Genomic DNA, 14,648 nt, shown 5'->3' on the forward strand with positions numbered 1-14,648 from the left:
TTTGTAACTTTTGAGAGTGAAGGGAGCAGGGTGGGGGTGAAGGAAACAGCTCACTTTCTGCAACTGTTATTCACCCTGCTGAGATCCGTTTGTTACATGGTAGCTTGTTATGGAGACAAGCCCGAGCACCCAGAGCTGAGAAAGCTGGTTTTGCAGCAGCCCTGCTGAATTGCTTGCACAGTAACATGCACAGCACGCCCTGGCCATCTGTACATGTGCTTTCAATTGTGCTGGGAGTTTCTTATGGGAAAATGTGTCTATATGTTACAAAAAATGTACCTTTGGAAAGAACCATTTGTTCCTTTCAGCTGCAAGAATTTCACTAAATGTCCTACCTCACCCTTCCTCTACTCATTTTATTTTAACTTCTAAATAAATAATGAACGGTTGCAATTGGAAAAATGGATTGCTAGGTGGCCTGAGATGTGGAAGAGACCTGCTATCTTTTCATTGTGAATTACTAAAATTTATTTTGTTAACGTTTTGCTGTTTTTGCTTACACAAAACATTTGGGGCCGGGCGCGGTGGCTCATGCCTGTAATCCCAGCACTTTGGGAGGCCAAGGCGGGCGGATCACGAGGTCAGGAGTTTGAGACCCGCCTGACTAACGTAGTGAAACCCCGTCTCTACTAAAAATACAAAAAATTAGCTGGACCTGGTGGCAGGCGCCTGTAATCCCAGCTACTTGGGATGCTGAGGCAGGAGAATCGCTTGAACCCAGGAGGCAGAGGTTGCAGTGAGCCAAGATCATGCCACTGCACTCTAGCCCAGGGGACAGTGCGAGACTCCACCTCAAAAAAAAAAACAACATTTGGATGTTCTGTGTCCATGTCTTTTCAGATAAACTCAGTTGCCTCACACCCCTGGGTGCTACTTCAGGCTGACAGGCACCTCTAGACTCCCACCATTCCTCTCTTCCAGGTAGAAGAGGATTTTTCATCCCCATGGGGGAAGGCTCTGAGTTAAGTCTCAAGCATAGACTGGCTGTGAAGTGATTGCAGATTTGTCTTAATGCCAAAGATGAGGCCTAGATGTTTTAGATTTACGGAGTCTCAGTTAAAACATTTGGTGGCTCTTATTAACAGTTTGAGGGGTGTAATTCACGTTTTTAAAGGCATTTATATGCATACACATGTATGCACATTTATCGATTTACATTTTCCACATAAATGTACCTATATTATTCTTTTTTTTGAGACAGGGTGTCACTTTGTCACCTGGACTCGAGTGCCATGGTGTCCTCTCGGCTCACCGCAACTTTCACCTCCCGAGCTCAAGCAATTCTCCCGCCTCAGCCTCCTGAGTAGCTGGGATTACAGGAGCGCACCACTGTGCCCAGCTAATTTTAGTATTTTTAGTAGAAACAGGGTTTCACCATGTTGGCCAGGCTGGCCTCGAACTCCTGACCTCACGTGATCCCCCTGCCTTGGCCTCCCAAAGTGCTAGGATTACAGGCGTGAGCCACCGCACCCGGCCCCTATATTATTCTATTATTCTATGCTTTTTACACTTATTTTGTCTGGGAGAGCTTTCCATATCAGCTTTTATAGCTATGCTCCTGTCTTTATTCACTGTTGCATAGCATTCTATATTGTGCCAGAAGTATTTAATTATGCTCCTAATGATGCAAGCAGAATGTCATTATTTCTGTTAGTACTATGAAAGGACTAAAGTTCATATTTTTGTACATGTGGCTTTGTGCACATAGGCAAATATTTCTAGAGGAGAGATTCCTAAGAGTGGAAATGCTAAGTCAAAGGCATACTTATGCACATGTAATAAACTGTATAAAACTGAAGACACACACAGGAATGAGTACAAGTAAAACTGGGGAATTGAATAAGATCAGTAGATTGTATGAATGTTGATTTCCCAGTTACAATATTGTACTATACTGTTGCAAAAAGTCACCATTGAGGGAAACTGGGCAAAGTGCACTGGAGATCTCTATGTGATTTCTTACAACTGCATGTGAATCTGTAATGATCTCAATACAAATTGCACTTTTTGAAAAGAGGCTGCTCATTTAAAATTTGGATAAACACTACTAAACTTCCCTCTATCTCTATTTGCAGAATTAACTGAGAAGGCCATAAGCATACAAATTCTTTACCACTCCATCAGGAAAGATCTGAAGAATGATACATTTGTTTGGCAGAGAGTGAGGAACTGATTCCCAGCACAGACTGGATGAGGAGTTGAACAGAAGGGCACAATGGGGAAACTGGATACTGTTTCCTTTCCTTCCCAGTAAAATCTTTGTAGTACAGCTTCTTTATTTACTTTTAATTAAATTCCAAGTAGATAAGGCTTTTCCATATTCAAAATTAAGTTCCAAAATGACAATAAAGAAGATTTCCAGGTTGTTTCCCTACTACCTGGGAGGGAATTAATTCATCAGCCTTTAATCTTCTCATTTTATTTATGATGTTGATCAACACTAGTGAATAGGAGGATTGGAGATGAATTTTTAAACTGTTTAACAACAGTTCTTTACAAGGGGAGTTCATGCATTTGTGGATTTGTATGAGGATAAAGTTGAATCACATGTGTATGAGCTTTGATTATGGAGAAATTGGTTGGCTTACCAACAGCCATAAGAGAAGAGCAATCTTACCAACTTCTAGTCAGCCTTGGTGTGTGTCAGTGTGTGTGTCTGGATGTTCAGTGAAATTGGCACAGGTTAGGTTAGAAAACAGAATGATCGTTGCCTGCAGCAGATGATAAGGCCACAGTCATTCCTCACCAGGAGCAGTGTTCACACTAGCCAGGGCCTCTGCCCCACCCCTCACTTAGATGTCCAAGGCACACCTCAGGTATAGTTTAGGAGACTCTTTCCTCCCCAGTGTAGCCGGCTCAAGTCTAGCTGCTAAGAGGCTGAAAACTCAAGAAGCGAGAGGTATGGTGAAAAGAAATCAACTTTATCTAAATGCTGCTGAGAGGTGAAGCCAGCTGGAATTCCTGGGTGGAGTGGGGACTTGGAGAACTTTTGTGTCTAGCTAAAGAATTGTAAAAGGACCAATCAGCACTCCATAAAAACGCACCAATCAGTGCTCTGTGTCTAGCTAAAGGATTGTAAATGCACCAATCAGCACTCCATAAAAACGCACCAATCAGTGCTCTGCATCTAGCTAAAGGATTGTAAGCACACCAATCAGTACTCTGTAAAAATGCACCAATCAGCACTCTGTGTCTAGCTAAAGGATTGTAAATGCACCAATCAGCACTTAAAAATGCACCAATCAGCGTTCTGTGTCCAAAGGATTGTAAATGCACCAATTAGCACTCTGTAAAAACGCACCAATTGGTGCTCTGTGTCTAGCTAAAGGATTGTAAATGCACCAATCAGCACTCTGTAAAATGGACCAATCAGTGCTCTGTAAAATGGACCAATCTGCAGGAGGTGGGCGGGGACAAATAAGGGAATAAAAGCTGGCCACCCCCAGCCAGCAGCAGCAACCCGCTCGGGTCTGCTTCCACCCTGTGGCAGCTTCGTTCTTTCACTCTCCACAATAAATCTTGCTGCTGCTCACTCTTTGGGTCTGTGCCACCTTTAAGAGCTGTAACACTCACCACGAAGGTCCGTGGTTTCATTCTTGAAGTCAGCAAGACCAAGAACCCACTGGAAGGAACCAGCTCCGGACACATTACCAGTTGGAGAATGGCCTGCCTTTGAAAGACGGTTCCAACTTTTTGGGCTGAGTGAAGGGGTTTATGCAGGAAAAAGGTGTGGGAAAATGTGGGAATATCAAGGGAGGGAAGAGCTCTGTGTGTCTCTTGCCCAAGGCTATCTTTACTAATCGCCGGCCCGGAAGTCCAGTTTGTGTCATCCTCACTTCTGCCCGGTAGTGGTGGGCTAACTGTTCATAACTCCCCCAAGCAGGAGGATTCCGCTGCTGGGTCTCTGTGCCTTTTTTTTGGCTTAAAAATTGCCCCCTGGAATTTCTAAGCAAGCATATAATTAGATAAGTGAGCACTGTTCACAAAAGTGCCTGGTGGAAAAGAGAGAAACAAAGAGTTTCAAAGTATGTTTCAACGCTGAAAGCAAGAAAGAAAAAAAAAAAGTTTTAAAATGCATTTTGAGGCTGGGATGCTCAGTTACACTGAGACCTTGGGGGAGCCTTCAAAGTCACTTCCAATCAGTCAAAGTTGGTCCAGGAGCTGAAGCTGCTTCTTATTTCAGCTGGCAATTTTTCTAGCACAAAACCTTTAACACCTAAAAGGTATACATCTGCTCTGACAACGTGGAATACTCTGCTTCTACTGCTTTAGAGAGAAGTCAGTCAGTCCTACTCCGCCAAGCAGTACAATAAGACTCAAATAAGAATGTGTTTTTTAAAAAATCTGGCATTATGCAGTATTCTTGAGGAAACAATCAGGTGGATCAAAATTGAGAGATAATCACATAACAATGGGGCTGGACACTTCAAAAATGCCAATGGCATGAAAGTCAAAAGCGGGGACAGGAAGCTTTCTAGATTAAAAGAGAATAAAGAGACTTGATAACTACGTTCGATGCATGATCCTCAAGGAGATCCTGAATGGTGGAGCATGACAGAAAATATATCATTAATGCCACAAGTGTGAGAACTTAAATCTGGATATACAGGATAGTTGTAGTGCACTAGTGTCAAACCTCCTGTGTGTGATCACTACACCACAGTTCCATAGGAGAATCTCTGTGTTCTTAGGAGATGCACACTGAACTGCTCTGTGCGGAACCATATGGGAGCAAGAGGCCAAAAGGGAAATGTATGCCTTTATGCATATTTTGCACCAAGTATAAAAAGTTAATGTAAGCTGCGCAGTCAAAACACGTGAGTATATATAAAGCCTGCGTTGCCCAATCTGTTTGCAGGGCATTGTCACTCCTCAAAAACCCAGCAGCCACATATCCCAGAACCAGAGGCTGATTGGAAACACTATTCTCATTGCACAATAATGCAGGGACATAAACAACAAGAGCCTGTCTTTATTTGAAACTTTGTTATTTTGGCTATCATGGGCTTTTTGCCTTAACGTTGACTTTTCAAAACAGTGCACTAAAATATGCACATTAATGACTTTTTGTTGCCCCCTTAAATTTTTTGCCTTATTCACCTAATCCTGATCCTAGCCCTGGTGAAGGATCATGATGCCCACAACTTACAAATCGTTCTTTTTTTTAATATATGGATATGTATTAATCATATGAGTTTACATATATGGGTGTGTGTGCACATGTGCATTTATATATGTATATATGTGTATACATTTCTATATGCATATGTATGTGTATACATGCCTGTATATGTATATGTGTGTATATATGCATGTACATGTATGTACATGTACTTGTATATATGTGTGTGTGCATACACACATACATAGAGAAGCAAATGTAGCAAAATGCTAACAATTGGTGAATTGAGGTGATGGGCATACAGATATTCATTGTTTTATTGAAAATTTTTTGTAAGATGGAAACTTCAGGATATAACAATGGTGGGAGAAGAAAAATTAATAAATGGAAATTAAGACCTGGTGTACATTTGTTTACAAGCAAATTTGTTAAAATAAGAAGCTACTATTTCAAGTATGATCTGTGTATTTGTCCTGGTGCAGGCTCTGCTAAGGGAAGGAGATGATGTATTCCATATGCAAATGGAATATATCCATGCAAGTGCAGCCCCTGGCAGTGATAATGCAATGGGTAAAAACGTGAAGTCTTGCAGTGTGGAGAGCATCCTCCCCGACAAGCTGTGGTTATTCAGCGATTCATCCCTCACCATGGCAGCTTCAGGCGATGTCTCTGAAGTGTCAGCTATTCTCTTTGCATTCAATTCATAAAATCTTCTCAGCAATGAGCATTGTTACTGAAAAAAGATTCATGTACAAATCTCATGTTTATTTGACAAAGCCATATTAGAAATATAAGAGAGGAGAATTACTTTGGGAGAAACAATTCCTTAATCAAATGTGAACCAAAATTAGAGACGTTGGATTACATACCTAAACATTTAAATAATTTAAGGGATTTAGAAGGTGTTGAGACTTAAATCTTCAAGTGACATAGCAAGCTTATTTTTTATTTATTTATTTTTTTTTGAGACGGAGTCTTGCTCGGTTGCCCAGGCTGGAGTGCAGTGGTGCGATCTTGGCTCACTGCAAGCTCCGCCTCCCGGGTTCACGCCATTCTCCTGCCTCAGCCTCCCGAGTAGCTGGGACTACAGGTGTCCGCCAACACGCCTGGCTAATTTTTTGTATTTTTTAGTAGAGACGGGGTTTCACCATGTTAGCCAGGATGGTCTCTATCTCCTGACCTCGTGATCCGCCCGCCGCAGCCTCCCAAAGTGCTGGGATTACAGGCATGAGCCACCGCGCCCGGCCTATTTTTTTCAAATAATAGGTAAAGGTAGATGATGGACTGATACAGTCATATAAATAATAGCTAGCTAAATAGATGGTAAATACATATGTGTCTACATAGACATAGTCAGATGGTTTATGGATAGGCAATATTGGGTATTTGGCATGAAAATATTCATTCCTTAAAATGATTCATTGTGTATATATTTTAAATTATTTTAAACTATTATTTTAAATAGTTTTTATATGTAAATCACGCTTCTGGAAATCTAAGAAATACTTCAAACATTTTTGAAGATTTATTTTAAAATGAGGTTCACATCAATGTTATCTATAATAGCAAGAAACTGGAAATAATTTAAGTATCTAACAATATGGAAATACTTAAGGAATATGATATATTTTAAAAGGTTGTCCCAAAGGGTTTGAAACAGAAAATCATTACAATATGGTTTACGGGAAAAGCCAGAATCATAGATACTTTTATAATAGGAAATCTATGTTAAATCAGGCAAAGGAATAAAAAATATGATGTACTTAAAATACTGAAAAATCTTAACGGTAAAAGTTAACTAATAAATATTATATACATATGTGAGTAGTTAGTTATTCTAAAATTCAGTCACCCTGCCAGGGACCTTGCCTAACCAGCTTATCTAAAATAGTAAGCCTCTTTCATCACTCTTTAATCTGCTTTATTTTTCTTTTTATCACTTCCTGATATGATATTTGTATTGTTTATTCCCTGTTGTCCTCACTAACACATGAGTTTTTTGGAAGCAAACAGCATGTCTGTCTTTCACAATGTTCTACAGTGTCTGGCACATAGTAGATGCTGAGTAAAAAATGTGTTAAAGGAATTAATTGAGAAGCTATCTTAGGGCGCTTCAAATATGACTGAAATTGTAAACATTATACTGTTTTGGGAAGAAAACATCCCATATAGTGTAAAAAATGAAATAATCTGTATTAGTATCTAAGAACCCCAAACCACAGGCAAAATGGAAACCGAAGGGTTAATTTGATCAGGTCTGTCCGCCCTGCTTGCTTTTGGTGGCTTGCTTTTTGTTATTTCTTTTCTTTTTTCATGAAGCTGAAGGCTACAGTAGTTGAATGCCACCCTGCTGAACACTGAAACTTAACCTTCACTGCCTACTTTATAAATAACATTCATAGTTCACCACAGTAATGATTGCTTCAGTTGTTTTTCAGGAACCTGGGCCAGCTCCTGTCCAGTTCAAACCAGTTAAGGCCACTGGCTCTTCAACTAGGCCTCCACAAGTGCCTGAGAAATGGCCTTCTGAATGTCAGAAGACCAAAAATGCCACCCTCAGATCATGCTAATGCCACTATTTTGGGTTTATATGTCCTATGTAATGTCATGAGCCCTGGCTATGCTTGCGCAGAATAAACCTGTTACTTTTTTCCCCACTGTCAATTACTTTTCCCCATGCCTTAGACCACCCCACTTCCCTAACCCGGAAATACAGCTAAGGCTTATCTTTGGGAAGGTGGATTTGAGAGTTGTTCTCCTGCTTTCTTGCTTGGCAGCCTTGTGAATAAATCTTTTCTCTTTTGCAAAACCCATGTCACAGTGATTGGTTTACTGCATGCAAGCAGAACAAACCTAGATCTAAAGTTGGTAACAAAATATCATAAAAACCAGATGATTAGTCTGATGGTCTAAATATAGCTTAATGGATTAGGCCTTAAAAGGACTTAAAGATTACCTCTTGTCTAATACTTTCATTCATAAATTGTAAGACATCGGCACCACTCTAGGATTCAGAGACCTGGACAATCAGATGGATTCTGGTGAATGGTTGTTCAGGATTTGAGTGCCACCTCTTCCCCCAACACAAATACAGGCCTACCACTGTTGGGAGGTCCATACAAATGATTTGTGGCATCCATGGTCTGCAGTTGCAGTGGGCAATGGAACACTTCCCTGGGGTCACAGACTGGTTGAATGTCCTAGAGCCTCCCGGGGCTTAACACAGTACTCAGACATTCAGCAAGATCTCAGATGACAAAAAAAAAAAAAAAAAAAAATGCACTCGCGAGAACACTTTGAAGGAAAGCCTCCAATTCCTAAACATTCTATGATAGGAAGAGACTGTCCGTTCTTTCCTCCTTGATCGTTCCATGGCTAATGATGGCTCAAATGGCTCCTCATCCTGTTTCAAATCCATCCTTTCTTTCAATCAATTTTCCATCTTTAACATTCTTATGACTATTTATTTGTATGTTATTTGATAAGTTTACTATTCATTCCCTTTGCTAATATTTCTATTCATGAACCTATATTATTCTTATTGATTTGTAAATGAACTCTTTATATGTTGAAATGTAGATATCAGCTGAGATCATTCTGCCCTTTAATATTTAGGGCACATTGAATTGTACCTCCTTTCATGGCCATTGGACTTACGCTGTACCTTCCTCAAGATTTGTGAAAATTGACTTTCCTAAGGTTTGCAAACGCTCTTCAGTTTTTCTCGTCACATCTCTCATAGAAGGAGAATTTGATCCCACCCGAAACAGGTAAGTTTACATATTGTTTTGCCACCACATCATGCAATACATATATTATAGCATGTAGAGCCAGATAAATAATCTAGGTTCTTTCCTTAATATCTTCTAAAAAATGCACAAGGTATCATATACATTTTAGACTTTACTGAAGGTTTGGGTAATATTTACATCCTTGTTCACCAAAATTCTCCACTGGGAAAAGGAGAAAGCTAAGGGTGAGATGTGACGGTCTCCTTTGCCCTAGAATATTGACTTTTGATCTGCTATAAATGTCACATACAGTTTTCCTCTATTTTGGTTTGCCATTTCATTTTATATATGGCATTTTTTGCAACATAATTTTTGATGTATTCCAGTTTATCAGTATTTTCCTTTAACCTTTCTGCCTTTCATATATTTCAAAAATGCTTTCCCTTTCATGTATATTCATGTAATTTTCTTATAGTATTTTTATAGCATTATTTAATTTTTTTAACTTTTTTTTAAAAAACAAGATTTGTTTTGGAAATATGATGTAAGATTAAAATGTAACCTTTTCCCCCAGATAATTAACTAATTAAGATTATTAGATATTCCAAAATTGTAAAAATCAGAAAATGATCTAGAGTACTGTTAATAGAAATGTAATGTGAGCCACACATGTAATGTAAAATGTTATTATAGTCACACTAAAAAAGTAAAAAGAAAGCCAGTGAAATTAATTTTAATAATATATTCTATTTAACCTAATATATTGAAAAGATTATTTCATTGTGTGATCAGCAAAAAAGTTTTTTCATTTAATTTTATTTGGTATGTAATAACTGTATATATTTACGGGGTACAGACTGATATTTTAATACCTAGAAGTAATCAAATCAGGGTGATTAGCATATCCATCACCTCAAACATTTATCATTTCTGCTATGAACATTCAAAATCTTCTCTTCTAGATTTTTGAAAATACATAATAAATTATTGTTAACCACATTTACCCTACAGTGCTATGAAACACTAGAAATTATTTCTTCTAGCCAATTATAATTTTGTATCCATTAACCAACATGCCCTATTGTCCCCTCCCCACTACCCTTCCCAGCCTCTAATAAGCATAATTCTACTCTCTGTTTCTGTGAGCTCAATTTTTTTAGCTTCCACATGTAAGCAAGAACATATGGTGTTTATCTTTCTGTGCGTGACTTACTTAACATAATGTCCTCCAGGCTTATCCATGTTGCTGCAAATGACAGAATTTCCTTCTTTTTTAAGGCTGAATAGTATTTCATTTTGTATATATACCATTTTCTTTATCCATTGATCTGTTGACAGACAATTTAAGTTGATTTCATATCTTGCTCTTCTGAATAGAGCTACAATAAACATGGAGGTGCAACTACCTCTTCCATACATTGATTTCCTTTCTTTTTGATAAATATCCAGTAATGGGATTGCTGGATCATACTTGACAACAACAAAACAAATAATCTGATTTTAAAATGGGCAAAGGATCTGAATAGACATTTCTCCAAAAAAAGACATACAAATGGCCAACAGGTAAATGAAAGAATGCTCAACATCACTAATCATCAGGAAAATGCAAATCAAAACCACAATGAGGTATCATCTTACCCCAGTTAGAATGGCTATCCAAAAAATAGAAAATAACAAATGCTGGCACAGATGTGGAGAAAAGGGAATTCTTATACACTATTGGTGGGAATGTAAATTACTACAACCACTATGGAAAACAGTATGGAAGTTTTCAAAAAATTAAAAATACAACATCAAAAGCTATTAATATTTCAAAACAAAAAAATAAAAAATAAAACAAAAAAGAAGAGGCAGGTGGACCAGTTGAGGTCAGGAGTTTGAGACCAGCCTGGCCAACATGGTAAAACCCCATCTCTACTAAAAATACCGAAAATTAGCCGGGCATAGTGGCAGATGCCTGCAATCCCAGCTACTCCGGAGGCTGAGGCAGAAGAATCGCATGAACCTGAGGGGCAGACGTTGCAGTGAGCCGAGATCGTGCCATTGCACTCAAGCCTGGGTGACAAAAGCAAAACTTCGTCTCAAAAAAGAAAAGAAAAGAAAAAAGTTCATGTATTTCATATTTTTTTTTACTCAATCATTAAAATGTAATATGTATTTTACACGTGCAACACATCTTAATGCAGCCTAGCCACAATTCCTGTGCTCATTAGCCATATGTGGCTACTAGCTACTGTATTGAATAGCACAGGTTTAGAGGTTGCAATGAGCCAAGGTCATACCATTGCACTTGAGCCTGGATGACAAAAGTGAAACTCCGTCTAAAAAAAGAAAACAAAACAAAGTTCATAATATTTCATATTCTTTTTTTACTCAATCACTAAAATGTAATATGTATTTTACACTTACAACACATCTTAATTCAGCCTATCCACAATTCCTGTGCTCATTAGCCATATGTAGCTAGTAGCTACTGTATTGAATAGCACAGGCTTAGAGAAGGGTTTCTCACTCTCGGCACTATTGACATTTTGAACCTGATAATTCTTTTTTGTTTTTCTTTCTTTCTTTTTTTTTTGAGACAGAGTCTCGCTCTGTCACCCAGGCTGGAGTGCAGTGGCGTGATCTTGGCTCACTGCAATCTCCACCTCCCGGGTTCAAGTTATTCTCCTGCCTCAGCCTCTCAAGTAGCTGGGACTATAGGCGCCTGCCACCATGCCTGGCTAACTTTTGTATTTTTAGTAGAGACGGGGTTTCACCATATTGGCCAGGCTGGTCTCGAACTCCTGACATTGCGATCTGCCTGCCTCGGCCTCCCAAAATGCTGGGATTACAGGCGTGAGCCACCGTGCCCGGCCAGATCTGATAATTCTTTGCTGCGGGCTCCTGTGCACTGTAGGGTGATTAGCTGCATCCCTCGTCTCCACCCTCTAGATGACAGTAGCAATTCTCCCCCAGTTGTTGCAAGTAAACATGTCTGCAGACATTGACAAATGTCTCAGTGGGAGTGGGGCAAAATTGTCTCCAGTTGAGAGCCAAAGGTCTAGAAAATTTGAGGAAAAAAAATACATGTGTGAAATGAGTCTTAGGATGATCTGAGAGGGAATTTTCATTTTAGAACTGAATACTGAACCATGACAGTAATACTTATAATAATTAAAAGTCTATCCAGTTCCCATGTTCTAAATTCACAAAAAAGAGAAAGAATAGAGGAAGAGGAGGGGTGACAGAAGGAGAGAGAAATGAGAAGAAGGAGAAGACAGAAAAGGAGAAGCCTCTTTTTATATACCTTTGTGCTTATTTTGGGCCCCTATCCACAGAAAAAAATATTGGCCCAGGATTGAGCCCACTTTGGTGACTGGCATCAGTATGTAATTATTTCAAAAACCCTGAGGATCTTGACTTTGAAAATAAGCCAGTGCTTGGGTTGCAACATGCCTCAGACAATGACTGTGGGTTCAGGTTGTTGGGGACACCCAGTGTTCTCAATCCTAGAACTGCTTACTTCAAATAACAGCATTTAATATCAGAAGCAATAAGCAATAGATGCCAACCTCTGGGTGCACTGATCTCTTCCAAAGTCTTTCTTATCAACCAGGACCGCAGTAACTGGAAGCCTCAGTTAACTACAATGTTTTTGAAGTCCTTAACTGTATATATGTATGTATATATAAAGTCTATATAAACATATATAACTTTATATATAAAGAACTTTGAAAACATATATATATAAGCTTTATACATATATTAAGGGCTTTGAAAACATATATATGAACTATATATATTAAGGACTTTGAAAACATTAAATATATGAGTGCATGTGTATATATATATAAAATCAAAATTATACCAGATTTATTCAAGGAAAGAAAGAAAAAAGTGGGGAAGGGCTGAAGGAAGGAACTAAATCAAGAACATATCTTGGAATACCTAACATTTGTTATAATCTTATCCACCTGAATTTATATGTGTCTATACAATATTCAGAATGTTGACTTTTAGGTACAAGAAGATCCCGAATCATCAAAAAATAGCCTATTGTTTTCACTCTACTTCACAGTTTTTTTAAGTTTCTTAACAACAAGAGCTAAAAGCTAAACGGTTTCTACTTGCCCCTTGGTTAATGAGAACATTAAATTAACCAGGAGTTTCCACTCCTCAAGTGTTCTAGCTCATGGGGGATTTACTTCAACTGAGCTCATTTAAAGTTACTAAGAGTCTAGCTGTTGAGCTTCTACATTAGGTACTCTAGGTACAGCAGACAACAATCTGTGTCATTCCAAGTATCTTCCTAGGAACACTTAGGACTATTGGTATAGGAGGAATCGTTCGAGTGGCTCTGGCAGATGTAGCTTGTGGATGGCTTGATGACATGCTCGACCGAGACACTTCCGGACACACAGGCGGCAAAGCTGGGAAAGAGCAGGTGGGCCTGAGAGAGAAATAAAAATGGTGTTAACTTCATGGTGGTGGGAGGTGGGGTGGAAGGGGGAAATCAGAGAACTGGAAGAGGCGGAAATTTTCTAAAAGCAGAAGAGAAGCTGGATCTGTATAGGAACTATAGAATGAGGTAGCAGACACTAAATACAGACGGCAGATCCTGATTTGCCCCTCTGGAAGGGATGCATTTCTTTGTTAATCTTCCAATGGTACTTGGATTACCAATGTTGAAGAATGAAGCTAACCAGAGGCAAGTTAGAAATGAGGTGTGGGGTCTAAAGGGAATGCATCTCATTCATGTATTGAATGTGCCAATGAAAGTGATACACGGGGCCGGGCGCAGTGGCTCACGCCTGTAATCCCAGCACTTTGGGAGGCCAAGGCGGGCAGATCACGAGGTCAGGAGATGGAGACCATCCTGGCTAACACGGTGAAACCTCGTCTCTACTAAAAATACAAAAAAATTAGCCGGGTGTGGTGGCGGGCGCCTGTAGTCCCAGCAACTCGGGAGGCTGAGGCAGAAGAATGGCGTGAATCCGGGAGGCAGAGCTTGCAGTGAGCCGAGATCTGGCCACTGCACTCCAGCCTGGGCGACAGAGCGAGACTCCGCCTCAAAAAAAAAAAGAAAGAGAGAAAGTAATACACTGGCCAAGGAGAAAATGCAAATGGAAGGACTGAACACGCAGGATTCCAAGACAGAGCCACAGAACAGAGGGACAATATGGAAAGGGTGTCAGCGGGGAAGTTCCACCTGCTTGGTGACAGAGGCAGTGTTAGGAGATGTGCCAGGGGCCAGATATGCAGCCCTCAAAGTACTCCTGGACCTACCGGCTCTAGCTGCCCATGAGGTGGTGCTGGCTGGGTCTCAACTTAAATCTGAAGAGGCCCTTTATTCTTGCAAGGATTCCAGCTCAATAGAGATCTGCAAGAAGGACTCAAGTCAGACCCTATTGTTCCCTGAAACTCAGTCTCATGGACTCTCACGGAGTCTCACAGAATCATCATGCTCATGGCTTTGAATGGCTCTGAATCCTTAAGGAAAATCAGCTGATGAGAGTCCAGAATATGGCTGAATAGGATGAATGAGCTTTTGGCTGCAATACTAGTTGCACAGTCATTATTTCCTAACCTGACTGTATCAATAAAGATCTCTTCAAGAAAACCTAATTACTGGTCTACACAATGTTTTCCTTTTCAAAAAAATCCACTGTAACAGCATCTCACACCCCATGAAAAATGATGGACTGCATATGCGAATAGCCAGGTTAACATTTGGCTTCACATTGCCAAGGAGCATCCATGAGAGCTACCTGGAGGACCAAACAATCGATCTTAATTAAAATCTTGGGAAGCAA

The 14,648-nt window shown here is 39.6% G+C and overlaps 1 protein-coding gene across 2 annotated transcripts in view; it reads right to left on the reverse strand.

Moving 5' to 3' along the window:
* Positions 1–12,691: 12,691 nt before the first annotated feature.
* ASB11 (ankyrin repeat and SOCS box containing 11) overlaps positions 12,692–14,648 on the reverse strand; it is a 32,515-nt gene continuing 30,558 nt past the window's right edge. For both annotated transcript variants that reach the window (XM_054472108.2, XM_054472109.2), the window contains exon 7: positions 12,692–13,285. In XM_054472108.2, coding sequence (XP_054328083.1) covers positions 13,161–13,285 — 125 coding nt within the window. In that variant the 3' untranslated portion in view covers positions 12,692–13,160. The remainder of the gene's footprint in view (positions 13,286–14,648) is intronic.

The sequence above is a fragment of the Pongo pygmaeus genome, chromosome X, assembly GCF_028885625.2.
Source record: "Pongo pygmaeus isolate AG05252 chromosome X, NHGRI_mPonPyg2-v2.0_pri, whole genome shotgun sequence".
NCBI lineage: Eukaryota > Metazoa > Chordata > Mammalia > Primates > Hominidae > Pongo > Pongo pygmaeus.